Source organism: Triticum aestivum, chromosome 3D, assembly GCF_018294505.1.
Source record: "Triticum aestivum cultivar Chinese Spring chromosome 3D, IWGSC CS RefSeq v2.1, whole genome shotgun sequence".
Classification (NCBI taxonomy): domain Eukaryota; kingdom Viridiplantae; phylum Streptophyta; class Magnoliopsida; order Poales; family Poaceae; genus Triticum; species Triticum aestivum.
In genome coordinates this window covers 154,789,290-154,804,580 of record NC_057802.1, presented here as the reverse complement: position 1 = coordinate 154,804,580, position 15,291 = coordinate 154,789,290, and the positions used below count along the sequence as shown (strand labels likewise).

The following is a 15,291-nucleotide window of genomic DNA, read 5'->3' as shown; positions in this document are numbered from 1 at the left end:
AACTCGATCTTGCCAACTGGATAAGCCGACTTACCAGGTACCACACCATGGAAGATAGTGTTTGACTGGCTGAGGTTCTTATCAACCAACCCCATACGGCGAAAAGTCTCATAATAGAGGATGTTGATGCTGCTGCCTCCGTCCATGAGCACCTTAGTGAATTTATATCCTCCCACCTGAGGAGCCACCACTAAGGCCAAGTGACCCGGATTGCCCACCCGGGGAGGGTGATCCTCTCTACTCCACACTATAGGCTGCTCAGACCACCGCAAGTAGCGTGGAACCGCCGGCTCAACAGCATTCACGGCCCTCTTATGAATCTTCTGATCTCGCTTACACGGACTAGTGGTAAATACATGGTACTGCCCACCGCTAAGCTGCTTTGGATTGGTCTGATAACCCCCCTTCTGCTGTTGATGACCCTGGCCAGACTGCTGATTAAAGCCCCCTCGACCGTTCTGAGGATTAGAATTTGAGCCGCCGCCCGGGCCATGAAAACCGCTGGCGCCTGAGCCGTCGCCCGGGCCATTGTAATTCTTAAAGGCCTTCATGATTGCACAATCCTTCCATAGATGAGTCGCTGGCTTCTCTCTAGAGCCATGCCTTGGACAAGGCTCATTCAACAGTTGCTCCAGAGTCGGGCCTGACCCGCCGCCTCGGGGAGGGGGCCTCCCCTTGCGTCGCTGGTTATTACCTTGTGAGTTGGCGTTGGCTACAAACTCTAGGCTGCCATCGGCCTTGCGCTTGCCTCCTTGGTTCCCCGGGTTATGCTGAGGACCCTTGCCATTGCCATTCTTCTTTCCCTTCCCTGCCCTTTCATCATCTGAAGGGGGATCCTTGGTACCATCGGAATCGGCGTACTTGACAAGAGCCGCCATTAGCGTACCCATATCACTGCAGTCGCGCTTAAGCCGCCCGATTTTCATCTTCAGGGGCACGAAACGACAATTATGTTCCAACATTAAGACCGCAGAGCCGGCATCCATCTTATCTGATGAATGTATGATCTCCTTGACCCGGCGAACCCAGTGAGTCGTGGATTCACCCTCCTGCTGCTTATAGTTAGTCAGATCCACAATTGACATAGACTGCCTACAGGTATCTTTGAAGTTTTGGATGAACCGGGCTTTCAGCTCAGCCCAAGACCCGATGGAATTCGGTGGTAGCCCCTTTAACCAAGTGCGGGCAGTCCCATCCAACATCATGGTGAAGTACTTGGCCATTGCCGCCTCACTGACCTCCAGTAGTTCCATGGCCATCTCGTAACTCTCGATCCAGGCTGCGGGTTGTAGGTCAGCCGTGTAGTTGGGCACCTTCCTAGGGCCTTTGAAGTCCTTAGGTAGGCGTTCATTGCGGATAGCCGGCACTAAACAAGGAACACCCCCGGTCCTGGTAGGGATACCCACGTCAACGGAAGTCGTCGGATAAGCCGGGGGAGTCTGGTAAGCCGTCAGCTGAGGCACCTGCTCCGCCTCTTGCCGCGCTCTATCTTGGTCTGCTGCGTGAAAGGCTCTGTTATAAGCCAGGCCATGGCCGGGGGGCGGGTCATGGCGTCGAACGTTACTTGAGCCGGTCGCTGAAACCATGTGCCTGCTGTAACTCGGGCTCCAGCCCGGACGAGGGGTCGAGTGGATCCTACCCCGGCTGTAGGAGTACGCCTCTTGCTGCGCCAGTGCTGTCTGAAGGAGTTCCCTGACCCGGCGGGTTTCAATAGCCACCGGAGAGTCACCGTCAACTGGGAGAGCCGCCAGCCGTGCTGCCGCAGCGACCATGTTCTCCAGCGGGTTATTGTAATGACCCGGGGGTGTTGGCACATACTGAGGCGGGGCAGGGGGCACCTGGGGAGGCCCCATCACTCGTGGCTGAATAGGGGTCCCAGACCCGGGCACTATGACCCCTGGCGGGTTACTAGACCCTGCACCTGGCGTGCTGAAGAGGTTGCGTGGATCGTAAACCGGAGGGAGCCGAGATTGGGTCTTTTGATGCCTCCTTCTCATGACCTCATTGGACGCGTTCTGATCCATCGTGAGCTGGAAGGACTGCGCCTGGATCAACTGAGTTTGGGCATCGAGAGCCGCCCTCTCCACAGCCATCCTGATCCCTTCCGCCGCAAGATCCTCCTTAGCTTTCACTAGATCCAATTTTAACTGTGCCACCTCCGCATCGTGCTGAGCTTGATCTGCCGGGTCAACCGTGGCGGTTAACAGGGCCGTCATCTTGTCCGTGAGATCCATCAGCACCTGAGCCGGAGAAGGCACCGGGTTTCCCGCTCCGGCAGCGGGGTTCTGAACAGGCTGCGCACCGGCCATAAAGATTCCGACCCGGCTTGGCGGCTCAAACAAGTCCGGAATACTGTCACCATCGGAACATCCCATGAGCCCGCCATCTTGAAGTTGATACAACGAGTTTGACTCATCGGTGGCCGACTCGCCGTCAGAGCCGGCGGTCGTCTCATCACCCGATCCAGATCGATCAGAGAGTCCCTCGTGGATACACCCCACAAAAGTATGCCTTAAGGCAGGCCGGGCCCGGGCGGGTCGTGCACGCTGAGCCGTCTCGATGAGATCGGCGCAGAGATCCGGCTCAGGGCCCGGCTCACCGATCTTGCCAATGAAAACATGAATTCCGCCGAAGGGGACCCGATACTCGTACTCAATTGAGCCGGCGTCGGGGCCCCAGTTTGCATCGTCGATGTAGAGCTTGCCGCGACGACTCTTGGTCATCCGGCCCACAGCGTATCCCTTGAGCCCTTCGAAGCTGCCCTTCAAGAACTCAAATCCACCGTGCGCTGGCCCCACGGTGGGCGCCAACTGTCGTGGAATTGTCACGGCAGATGTCCTCGAGCTAGGACTTAGTCGTGGAGCCATCGCAGCTAGGAAGCTTGAAGGGGTTAAGCGGGACAAGGAACACGAGGGTTTATACTGGTTCGGCCCCTTATGGTGAAGGTAAAAGCCTACGTCCAGTTTGAGGTGGTATTGATTAGGGTTTCGATAACCAGGGAGCTAAACCGCTATGCCTGGCTTTCGATGAGATTGTTCTCCTCCTAAACCGCTACCGGGTCATCCCTTTATATAGGGAGGCTGACGCCCTGCAGCTCTCAGAGTCCCGGCCGGCTCATAAGAGTGTCCGGCTCGGACTCTCAACTATTCTTGCCTTACACTACAAGTTCTACCATGATAAAGATTGCAACTACGAGCCTTAAGCCGTATCCGGGTCTTAGCCCATCTCTGGCCCACCGTCTTCAAGCTCAGGCGCCGGGCTTCTGGCAATGACCATTATGAGTAACCCGGCCCCTCTTGGCGGGTGACTCTAAGGTCTATATCCTCAACAGTGTTGGTCACATGACGATGTGAACTATGGGTGTGAATCACATGGTTATGTGAACTATTGGTGTTAAATCACATGGCAATGTGAACTAGATTATTGACTCTAGTGCAAGTGGGAGACTGAAGGAAATATGCCCTAGAGGCAATAATAAAGTTATTATTTATTTCCTTATTACATGATAAATGTTTATTATTCATGCTAGAATTGTATTAACCGGAAACATGATACATGTGTGAATACATAGACAAGCAGAGTGTCACTAGTATGCCTCTACTTGACTAGCTCGTTGATCAAAGATGGTTATGTTTCCTAGCCATAGACATGAGTTGTCATTTGATTAACGGGATCACATCATTAGGAGAATGATGTGATTGACTTGACCCATTCCGTTAGCTTAGCACTTGATCGTTTAGTAGTCTGCTATTGCTTTCTTCATGACTTATACATGTTCCTATGACTATGAGATTATGCAACTCCCGTTTACCGAAGGAACACTTTGTGTGCTACCAAACGTCACAACGTAACTGGGTGATTATAAAGGTGCTCTACAGGTGTCTCCGAAGGTACTTGTTGGGTTGGCGTATTTCGAGATTAGGATTTGTCACTCCGATTGTCGGAGAGGTATCTCTGGGCCCACTCGGTAATGCACATCATTATAAGCCTTGCAAGCATTGTAACTAATGAGTTAGTTGCGGGATGATGTATTACATAACGAGTAAAGAGACTTGCCGGTAACGATATTGAACTAGGTATTGAGGTACCGATGATCGAATCTCGGGCAAGTAACATACCGATGACAAAGGGAACAACGTATGTTGTTATGCGGTTTGACCGATAAAGATCTTCGTAGAATATGTAGGAGCCAATATGAGCATCCAGGTTCCGCTATTGGTTATTGACCGGAGACGTGTCTCGGTCATATCTACATAGTTCTCGAACCCGTAGGGTCCACACGCTTAACGTTCGGTGACGATTTGTATTATGAGTTTATGTGTTTTGATGTACCGAAGGTAGTTCGGAGTCCCGGATGAGATCGGGAACATGACGAGGAGTCTCGAAATGGTCGAGACGTAAAGATCGATATATTGGACGACTATATTCGGACATCGGAAAGGTTCCGAGTGATTCGGGTATTTTTCGGAGTACCGAAGAGTTACGGGAATTCGCCGGGGAGTATATGGGCCTTATTGGGCTTTAGGGGAAAGAGGCAGGAGAGGCTGCGCGCCCCTCAAGGCCTAGTCCGAATTAGACTAGGGGGAGGGGCTGCGCCCCCTCCTTCCTTCTCTTCTCTCTTCCCTTTCCTTGACTCCTACTCCTACTACTTGGAAGAGGGGAATCCTACTCCCGGTGGGAGTAGGACTCCTTCAGGGCGCGCCATAGGGGCCGGCCCTCTCCCCCCTCGTCCACTCCTTTATATACGTGGCCAGGGGGCACCCCATAGGCACAACAATTGATCTCTTGATCTCTTAGCCGTGTGCGGTGCCCCCTCCACCATATTCCACCTCGATCATATCGTAGCGGTGCTTAGGCGAAGCCCTGCGTCGGTAGCGACATCATCATCGTCATCACGCCGTCGTGCTGACGGAACTCTCCCTCGAAGCTCTGCTGGATCAGAGTTCGTGGGACGTCATCGAGCTGAACATGTGCTGAACTCGGAGGTGTCGTGCGTTCGGTACTTGGATCGGTCGGATCGTGAAGACGTACGACTACATCAACCGCGTTGTGCTAACGCTTCCGCTTTCGGTCTACGAGGATATGTGGACACACTCTCCCCTCTCGTGGCTATGCATCACCATGATCCTGCGTGTGCGTAGGAAATTTTTAAAATTAATACATTCTCCAACATTATATTCATCACACAATTCTATATGTGAAACCGTGGGTTCTATGGTGCACACAGTCTTCCTATATAAACTGTGGGTGATAACTAAGTATGTTCGCAAACAATATTTCATGTCGACCCGTCTGGACTATATTGCATACAGTTTAGCTTTTCTGGTCATGCATGATGGACCAGCGATCGCACACAATTTTTTTTGTACAGACGGTTCTATTTTTGAAGTGTCTGCGATGCCTCTTTCACAGAGAGTTTTTCGCTGTCTCGTGCGATTTGGGAGGCTTAATAGAGGTCGGGTGCAATAGCGTAATAATGCCGAACAAATGAAGCAAAGCGTCACTAAGTGGACCCTGACCTAACAAAAAATATGGGCACTACTAAGTGTGCCACCATAATACCAAAAATATACAAATGAGCGACGATTGACCCATGCGGCCTAATAATACCGAACAAATGAAGTAAACCGTCAGTAAGAATACTGAAAAATACGGTATGTGACTAAGTGTACCAGGGCTAATAAGATACCAAAGGGACAGAGTATAGCATAAGCATTGATAACCTGCGTGTTGGGTTCTACAGTAGGGTGCGTCGACTGCAAATTAAAATTTTCCTACGCGCAGAGCAACCAGGAACATGCTACGGGAATGGATCATGGATCGTTACCACTAAATGCGCCGTGCAGCGAAAGTAGAGTTGAGGCAGTGCTTCTCTGGAGTCGTATCCTCCTCGTCGATCTCCTGTGTAGCCGATCGGATCCCATGAACAAGTTCGTCGGAGCGGCCCAAGTGCAGCGCCTCTAACGGTATCCGCGTGTGCAGGAGGAACACCATGCGTTGGACTGCTAGGTACGATCACACAGCCGGCGGCAAGTGGAAGTGGCTATTCGCAACACATGCAAAACCTAGTGACAGCGCCGAATCGATGAACCAAATGAGTGTGCCGCACCCACACTATATATAGACATCCATCGCGGGCTCAACCCTTGGGCCTCACATGGATCCTAAAGCCCAATGTTTGTTCGGCCTAGATCCAAATTCAAGTAGGATCACATCTGACTCGTGAAGTCGGATCCGGCCTTACAGGTTCATTTCCTTAATCGTGCGGCCCCCTAGGTTCTAGTCGGCTTGGTCGCAAGTCAAATCAGCTCTGACCTGCTCGGCTGGTAGTGGCCTCTAGCAAGGCGTGCGAGCCACCAAGTAGACAATGAAGTCGATTGACGAACATGTACAACATGTCACACTTCTGTTCCCATTGCCACGCGATATATGTTGTCGGGCTCAAGGTGAGCCTGTCATCCTTGTGCTAGCCCGACCTCTTTCTCATTCCAGTGATGCCAATCACTAACCGGATTATCTCATAATCCTTGTCGCATGGCCATGCTTATCTTGGTCGGATCACACGAAGGGTCCAGAGTATATCTCTCCTGATCGGAGGGGCAAATCCAATCTTGCACGACCATGTCTCGCAGCATGGGTGTGGACAAGCCTGAAACCTACCTTTGTAACTACCCAGTCATGGAGTAGCATTTGGTCAGCCCAAAGCAGGTCTGTCACCATCCCGAGTAATTGCGCTAGCTCAGGTCTTAGAACATAGAACATCTGTTGTACTAGAGACTCACAGCTGACTTATCGTTGTGTCTCATAGTTGGGTCTGTCCAACTCAGACATTATCTCGACTCGGATCCGACTATGTCGAATCCGACGAGACCCTTCCGAGTCCATAGTATACGGCTAGCATGTGAGACTGGCCCAACTACCATGTCATATTTTAGTCAAGTTGGCTGCGCGTCCACATAGACCTTTCGACTAGGAGCCTTTTAGGACAATCATCATACAATGCATAGTCTCACAAACAAGTCACTTACTTGTTGACACACATCATTGATAATGTCCAAAGACTATCTTTATTCATAAACACATCGGAAAGATCATCATACATGATTGCCTCTAGAGCATATCTCCAACACTGCGTGAAAAAATATGGGCAAGTGTGCCACGGGGTAACAATATCGATACGGACGAGCGTCGATTGACCCACGTGGCCTAATAATACCGAGCAAATGGAGAATGGTGTCGCTAAGTGGAGCCTCGGCCTACGGCTCATTTTTGTCATTAATACGCGGTTGCTATTAATTTTCTTCTAAACCTCGAGTGCGGTATTTTGTTGGGCAGGATAATTAGTGTTTTTCTGTAGTAATACCGAACAAATGGAGGAGTATAGTGTTGCTAAGTGGACCCGGTCTAAGACTCGCTTTGGTGTTTAATATGCAGTTGATATTAAAAAAATCTAGACTTCAGGGTGTGGTATTTTGGTGGGTGGGATAATTTTCTTTTTGCGGGGGAAAAGAATTTCTCATTACTCAAGGAGGCTTCTCAACCATAGACAGGTTTACAACAAAGTCCATTCCCATGTGCAACCACATTGTGGTGCTAGGCCTAGGAGTACAACAGCCATAGACGGTCAACTCATGACTAACTTTATTCTGCGAGCGTCTACAGTGAGTAAAGGAGACCTCCCTATCCGCCGAAGTGGCTAACATGCGAATCTCCTCCACAAGGACACGGTGTTGCGATCGGTTAGCCAAATTTGTTGTTAGCATAGTAACCGCTTCCACGCTATCCAGCTCCACCACGATGGGCATGTTCATCCCGTGCACTGGCAATTGCAGCCCCTCTCTACAGCCAGCAGCTCCGCCTCAAGGCTGTTATCACATGTGCATATTTCCCTGCGCGCACTAAAGATGATTTCTCCTCTGTCATCTCGGAGGACCATGCCACCTCCAGCAGTTCCTATTGGTTGGATGTTACTCCCATCAGTATTCAGCTTCATGCAGCCCGACCTTGGTTCCTGCTGCTGATTAGTAGTAGTTTTTGAGACCGATGGTGCAACATGCACAACCATCTTCCCCTTCTCTACATTGCCATCTGGGTATTGACGTATGCATGTGAGCGAGTTGATGTAGCCATGAAGGAAGCGTCGTGAGGCTTCTGTTGGGGGTGGCACCTTCCCATGTGTTATCTCATTGCGAACATACCAGGTTCGCCACATAATCATGATGATGACGAGCCTCACCGTCTCGTCCAGGGGATCCAGGAGAGTGAACAACCACTCTGGACCACTGTTGCGTATTGCTTCGAGCTTCGAGATGGGCCGGTCCGTCTCCATAGCACGCCAAAGTTCTCCTGCCAGTGGGCATCTGCAAAGCGCATGGAACCCGTCCTCTCTTCCATGCAACAAAGGGGACATATGTGATATGGGATAATTACTCCAACTGTTTTTACGTTATTGTTTTTCTGAAGTGGATGCCAATTGTACTTGCACACACAATTTTTATAAAATTTAAGTACGTGTCAATTTTATTTACCATTGCATCACACTGACATATGTGATACTTCCTCCGTTCGAAAAAGATTGTCCCTTAAATAGATGTATCTAGCACCAGGGACAAGCTTTTTCGGACGGATAGTAGAAGTAATTGGTAAAACACCCACATTACGTTAGAAAAAAAAAGGAAATACTACAACATCAAGACCTTTGTTGTATGGACCAAGATGGCCATAATAAGGCCGTGTTTGGTTTATAAGTTCTAGGACTTTTTTTAGTCCCAACTTATAAGTCCCAAGTCCCTACATGTTTGGTTCTTGAGACTTAACATGGACCAAAAGACCATATTACAACTATAAGTCCCTATAAGACTCTCCTTGAGAGTCTTATTTCATAAGTCCCAAATGTCCACTTTAAATCCCTATAAGTCCCATCTAAACCAAACACCCTCTAAGACAATCTACCCTCCAAGAAAACATTAACAGACGACGACATGACAATCAGCTAGCGAATCCAATAGGCGGTAGGCCCTGATCAATTTCCACACGGTGGACGAACAGGGAACACCCCCCGTGTGGATGAAATCGAAATGGTACGGCAACTATTGAGACCATCAATCATGCCCTGCGGCACAAAGTGCACATGCCGCAAAAAAAAAGTGCACATGCCGAAAACTGTAGCGAGTAGTAGTATATCAAATCAGAGTATAGGATAGGCAGAGCCAACTTTTAAGGATGCATGAAATCTTGTTTAAGAATTTCAGCACGTACGCACCGAACGCATCTTGGACCGTTCCCACAACACACACACGCAGTCTCTCTTCCAAAAGGCGAGATGCCTACATCCTGCCAATCCCCGACTTGGCTTCGAACTGGCCATGTTTTGATGCGAACCAAACAGCGAGCTAGGACTGTTCCGCTCTTATCCGAAAAAGACGCCCGAAAAGGAAGAAAAGGAAGTGAAGCACCACTCGTCAAGCCCTGTCAGTGGGACCGGGCAGGTCAAGGGCGTTGACGTTTTGTCCACGTGGAGCGGGCCGGGCCCAATCGGGAGCGGGGGTTTCGTGGTGCGCCCATTGACTCCCCTCCTGCTAACCTTCGTCGAACCTGGAGCGAAACGATTATTCAAAATTAAATCTCATTAAGAAAGAAGATTAGCTAGCCAGGCCATAAAGATCTCGAGAGGCGATTAAGAAAAGGAAAACGGGGGAGATCCGAGTCTGCTGTGCGTGTGGACTCGCGACCCTGTGCCGATCAATCAGGCAGGGCAGCCTCAGGATCGGCACCAGCTCGTTTCTGACTAGTAGTTTTAGGGGGCGTTTGTTTGCAGGGACTCTTTTTTGTAGGATCGACACCAGCTTGTCTCTTAGAGACTTTTTTTACCAAACGGGAGGAACTTTTTACAACGTGTTTGGTAACGACAGGGAGAGGGCATGGGAGTTTAGCGATGGAAATTTGCCAAGGGATTATACATGGGAAGTTGATTTGAAGTCTCATTTCTCTGTTTGGCATGTGGAGGCAATTAAATGTGGGAATTTAAGAGATAATTAACTGCCCCTATTTAGTTGGTGGGATTAGGCAGAGAAATAACCAACTTTTAACATGAAAGGCCACCCCTCACCACGTCCCAACCAACAAAACGTTTTTTTTCTCTGTCAATTCCCAATCCCAGGTTAAATTACCAGGGTCCCCCTAGGGAAGATATTTGAATGAGTTGGGCCTCTTAACTCCCCTTCCCCTTCCCTTTTTAATTCCCATGTCCCTGAGTCAATCAAAGGACTTAAAGTGCCACTTACCTTAAACTCCCATTCCTATCTTCAACTCCCCCCAACCAAACACGCTGTAGGGACTAAACTAGGCATACTAAATGAAGAAGACTCTCAAGGAGAGTCTTTTTTAGGATTTTTGGGACTTTTCCAACAATGCTCCTCCATGCATCCATTGGCCCGCCACCCCATGGTGTTGTTTGATTGTTTTTTTTATACTAAGGGCAACATGGTCATTTAATAACCTTTAGAAGGGGACTAGGGACTTTTTAGTCTCTGAAAACAAAGAGGAAGGGACTTTTTAGGGACTAGGGACTTTTTAGTTGGGATTAGAAAAAGTCTTAGGACTTATGAACTAAACAGGGTCTTAGTTTAGACCTGACCTGCTCCGTACCGTTTTTCCCTTTTGTTGAGGCGAGTAATCTAATGGGAGGAACCTTCTGCCCGTGGAAAAACTCCATTCCTCGTGCAGTACGTGCTGACCTCAATATTCTTTCTCAATAGCAAGAGAGAATTGCTCAACAAACGAAAGACAAGAGGCCCCATATGTGTGCACAACAAAAGAGAAGAGAACCCCATTCACATAGTTTTTTTTTTTTGCAGGAATGTACAAATGGCGAGTCATCGATCGATCGACGGTGAGATCTGGCGCCACGCAGGGTTTGATAGACCATACTATACTAGTCCTAGTAGCAAGCAGCTGGCCTGGTAGCAAATGTTGGCTAAAAGGCTACCCCTAGTAAACATTTCCCATTTTGCGAAAATGTGCGTGTTTAGCCGGCGACGGCGGCCCGCGGTATCAACAACGCGATGTTGAAAATAGTTGGACCGACAGGCGAAGTCGCCATTGCAGACGGAAAAAGGAGACGCAGCGGAGCGGCCCCCGTCGCTTTGCATTGCACGGGGCACGTCCCCGTCGCCCCGCCCATAAATTTCCCGATTTCTTAACGAGCCGGGCTTCTGATCCGTGGAGAAAAGTTGCAAGCCGGGGAGGAAAAGCGCAGACAAGCACGAAAATAACATGGAGCCAAAGCCCAGCCAGCTGCCGTCCGTCTCCGCCTCGCCGGAAAGGGCGATCCGGTCCTCGTGGGCCCGGGATCGGGTCGTCGTCCCTCCCGCCACTCCGGCCGCGCCACGTGGGCCCCCGCACTGACGCAGCGCCTGATGTCAGATCTGGGCCTCCCAGCCAGCTCGCCCTTTTTTATACGCGCCCCGTCCTACCGGGGAGAGACTTCAGACTCCTCCCTCTTTCGGTCTCTACGACACGTTTCTTTCTCTCTCCCTCTCCCTCTCCCTCTCCCCTCGGCTAGCAAGGCGTCTCTCTCTTCTCCAGGGAGGCTCTCGATTTGCATGGACAAGGGCCACCTCGGTGGCGGCGGAGGAGGAGGAGGACTGCTCGCCCTGGACGCCTCGCCGCGGCAGCTCGGCTTCTTGAACTTGCTATCGCCGGCGCCGTTCCACAGGAGCATGGAGGCGGACGACGGCGGTGGTGGCGGCGGCGGCAGGGGGAGGAGGTCCATCGAGGTTGACTTCTTCTCCGACGAGAAGAAGAACATGAAGAAGAGCCGGGCATCGGCCGGTGCCGACGCGGACGACCACAAGGATCAGGCCTCCGCCGCCGGACTCGCCATCAAGAAGGAGGACCTCACCATTAACGTACGTCCGCCACCGCTTCTTCACCCATTCTTCTTCCTTCTTAAATGGCAAGAAGGCACTGCTTGTTTTTCTATATATACGGCGATCTAATACTTACCTTTCGATCCTGCAGCTCCTTCCCGGGAACAACACGAGGAGCGACCGGTCCATGGTGGTCGACGACGACGGGGCGTCCCGGGCCGACGAGGACAGGAACGGCAGGAACACCGGCGAGGTACGTAGTTATCCATGATCTGTCCATAAAATCTCGATCTCGTCGATTAGCGTTGTGGACGGCGAACATGGTGGATCTGGCCGGTGATGTTTGACTCGATGTGTATTAACTCACGCGTGTCGCGTCCTGCAGCTCGCGGCGATGCAGGCCGAGCTGAGCCGCATGAACGAGGAGAACCAGCGGCTGCGAGGGATGTTGACCCAGGTCAACAACAGCTACCATGCGCTGCAGATGCATCTCGTCGCGCTAATGCAGCAAAGGACCCAGATGCCTCCGGTCCAGCCGCAACAACCTCCGACTCAGGAGGTACTATTCTTACTACTCTAAACCTAGCTAGGGATCACTAGTTTGACTTGGCCAAGAAATTTACTGAATCAATTCCTCTTTTTCCGATTTTATTAGGATGGCAAGAACGAGAGTGCCATCGTGCCGAGGCAGTTCCTGGGTCTGGGCCCGTCGGGAGCCAGCGCTGACGTGGCGGAAGAGCCGTCCAACTCGTCCACGGAGGTCGGGAGCCCGCGCCGGTCGTCGTCCAACGGGAACGAGGACCCTGAGCGCGGCGACAACCCTGACGGCCCGTCCACCGCGGGGTGGTTGCCCGGGCGCGGGATGACCCAGCAGCAGCAGCAGCTGGGAGCGGCGGCAAAGGGCCACGACCAGCAAGCGCAGGAGGCCACCATGAGGAAGGCCCGTGTCTCCGTTCGCGCACGTTCCGAAGCCCCGATTGTAAGACTACTTCTTCTTCTTGATCATTTTCTAGTTTTTGCTCGAACGGAGACACGGGCCTTGAGTCCCTTGTGTATGAATCGTGCTGACTTTACCGTACGTGCATGGCTGCAGATCGCCGATGGATGCCAATGGAGGAAGTACGGTCAGAAGATGGCCAAGGGAAACCCTTGCCCACGCGCATACTACCGCTGCACCATGGCCACCGGCTGCCCGGTGCGCAAGCAGGTACTCTTAACTAACTGGCCACGACTGGTTCGCTTCTTGGTCAAAGGTGACGTCCGGAAGTAGCGTATCGGGGACGGGGTGCATGATTGGTCTAACTTTTTTCTTTATGCGTGATGCCATTGACTAACAGGTGCAACGATGCGCCGAGGACCGGACCATCCTCATCACCACGTACGAGGGCACGCACAACCACCCGCTCCCGCCGGCGGCCATGGCCATGGCGTCCACCACGTCGGCCGCTGCGTCCATGCTGCTCTCCGGCTCCATGCCCAGCGCCGACGGCGCGGGGCTCATGAGCTCCAACTTCCTCGCGCGCACCGTGCTGCCGTGCTCGTCCAGCATGGCCACCATCTCGGCGTCCGCGCCGTTCCCGACGGTCACGCTCGACCTCACCCACGCGCCGCCCGGAGCGCCCAACGCCATGCCGCTAAACGTCGCCCGACCGCATGCACCAGGGCAGTTCCATGTTCCGATGCCCGGCGGTGGGATGGCCCCGGCCTTCGCGATGCCGCCGCACATGCTGTACAACCAGTCCAAGTTCTCTGGGCTGCAGATGTCCTCCGACTCGGTGGACGCCGGGCAGTTCGCGCAGCCCAGGCCACCGATGGGCCTGCCAGGCCAGCTGTCCGACACCGTCAGCGCAGCGGCGGCTGCGATCACCGCGGACCCGAACTTCACCGTGGCCCTCGCCGCGGCCATCTCGTCGATCATGGCCGGCCAGCACGCCGCCGGCAACAGCAACGCGAACAACAGCAACAACAACACCAGTAACAACAATGTGATGACGACCAGTAACAACACGACGAGCAACAACACCAACAGCGAGACCCAATGAATGGCCTGGTCAAGTTCGGAAAAGAGTTGAGAAACCAGATAGCTAGGTTGCAAGTTATACACTGATGGTGTTCCATTCTTCTTTGGTCAGGATTAGCTTCTCGAGACGTTCCTTTGGTTTTGATACCAAGCATGATATACGATCACCCATTTTCTTTCGTGATTTTGCGGCGGCAAAAAAAAGTTGTATTAGTTCATTCCTTCCCTTAGTTCTTTTCTCCATCGCCCGCAGCTGTTGATATTTCACTGTAATAATTATAACTATAGTAATAAGTAAAATAATGGCCCCTCGGAGATATTTCTACGGAAAAACTAACGCCGACACGTGTGGGCGTTTGCATATCGCTCACACGCCTCCATCATCACTCATTTTGCCACGTATGAAAAGATGACATCAGCAGAAATCTTTTTGGTTTTCGACTTAAAAATGTTTTATCTCCTAATTAGAAAATCAAATTAAAAATCAGTTTTCACCATTAAATTCATCTGGACGAGATCTTTAAAAGTAGACCCCATGTTGATATGTTTCGATGAATTTTTTTTTTTGCCCAAAAGTTGCCATGATGTTTAAAGTGTAGTTGCAATAGTGCTTAAACTAAAGTTGCCATGTGGCAATTTTAGTTTGTAGAGCATGGCAATTTTAGTTTTTTTATGATGGTAATTCCAGTACTTTGACCATAAAAATAAATTTTTTGTATGAACCATGGCAATTTTAAGTGCATGTATCATGTCAATTTTGTTTAATGGTGCATGACAAGTTTAGTTTCTTAATTCTCCGTTTTATAATATGTCAAAATTTACTTTTAAATGTAGAAGAAAATAGTTGAAACATATCATGGCAATTCATGTGCAATAGACATGACAACTTTTAACCCAAAAAATTTTTGTCGAAATATATTGATACGAGATCTAGTTTCGAAGATCTCGTCGCAAGGGATTTAATGGTGAAAACGGATCTTCAATCGGATTTTTCATTTAAGAGATAAAACATTTTGTAAACTGAAAATCGAAAAAGATTCCCACATGCATGCATGCGGTGACATGGCGTAATCTGTGTGTTATAGGGCGTGTGGACGGGTTTGACTCCCATCGTACGTGTGGACGTTAGCGTTGTCCTATTTCTATGCTAGTCAAAGCAGAAGAAATGTAGGGGGTAAAGAACAATGACAGCTTACCGGATGCTCATCTACGTGTTTGTTCACATCTTGAAATTTTTTCCACCCCCTCTCCCCTTTCAGGCTCTCTTGTCTTGGCTTGTTTTACCTTCTTCTCCTTGGCATTTTCAAACAAGTCGCTGCCCAGCCGGCTCGCTCGGATGTGAATGTGAACTCGTCATCGGTCCCGCGAAGACCAAGTCAGCAGGCCGGGGCCCGCCACGTA

General features: G+C 50.7%; 1 protein-coding gene across 1 annotated transcript; it reads left to right on the top strand.

Moving 5' to 3' along the window:
• The first annotated feature begins 11,479 nt into the window (after positions 1 to 11,479).
• Positions 11,480 to 14,108, top strand: LOC123078003 (WRKY transcription factor 6). The gene is made up of 6 exons (XM_044500386.1): positions 11,480 to 11,909; positions 12,022 to 12,123; positions 12,256 to 12,429; positions 12,526 to 12,849; positions 12,964 to 13,077; positions 13,208 to 14,108. The coding sequence occupies exons 1-6, from the start codon at positions 11,604 to 11,606 to the stop codon at positions 13,910 to 13,912; spliced, it is 1,725 nt and encodes a 574-aa protein (XP_044356321.1). The 5' UTR covers positions 11,480 to 11,603; the 3' UTR covers positions 13,913 to 14,108.
• The last annotated feature ends 1,183 nt before the right edge of the window (positions 14,109 to 15,291 follow it).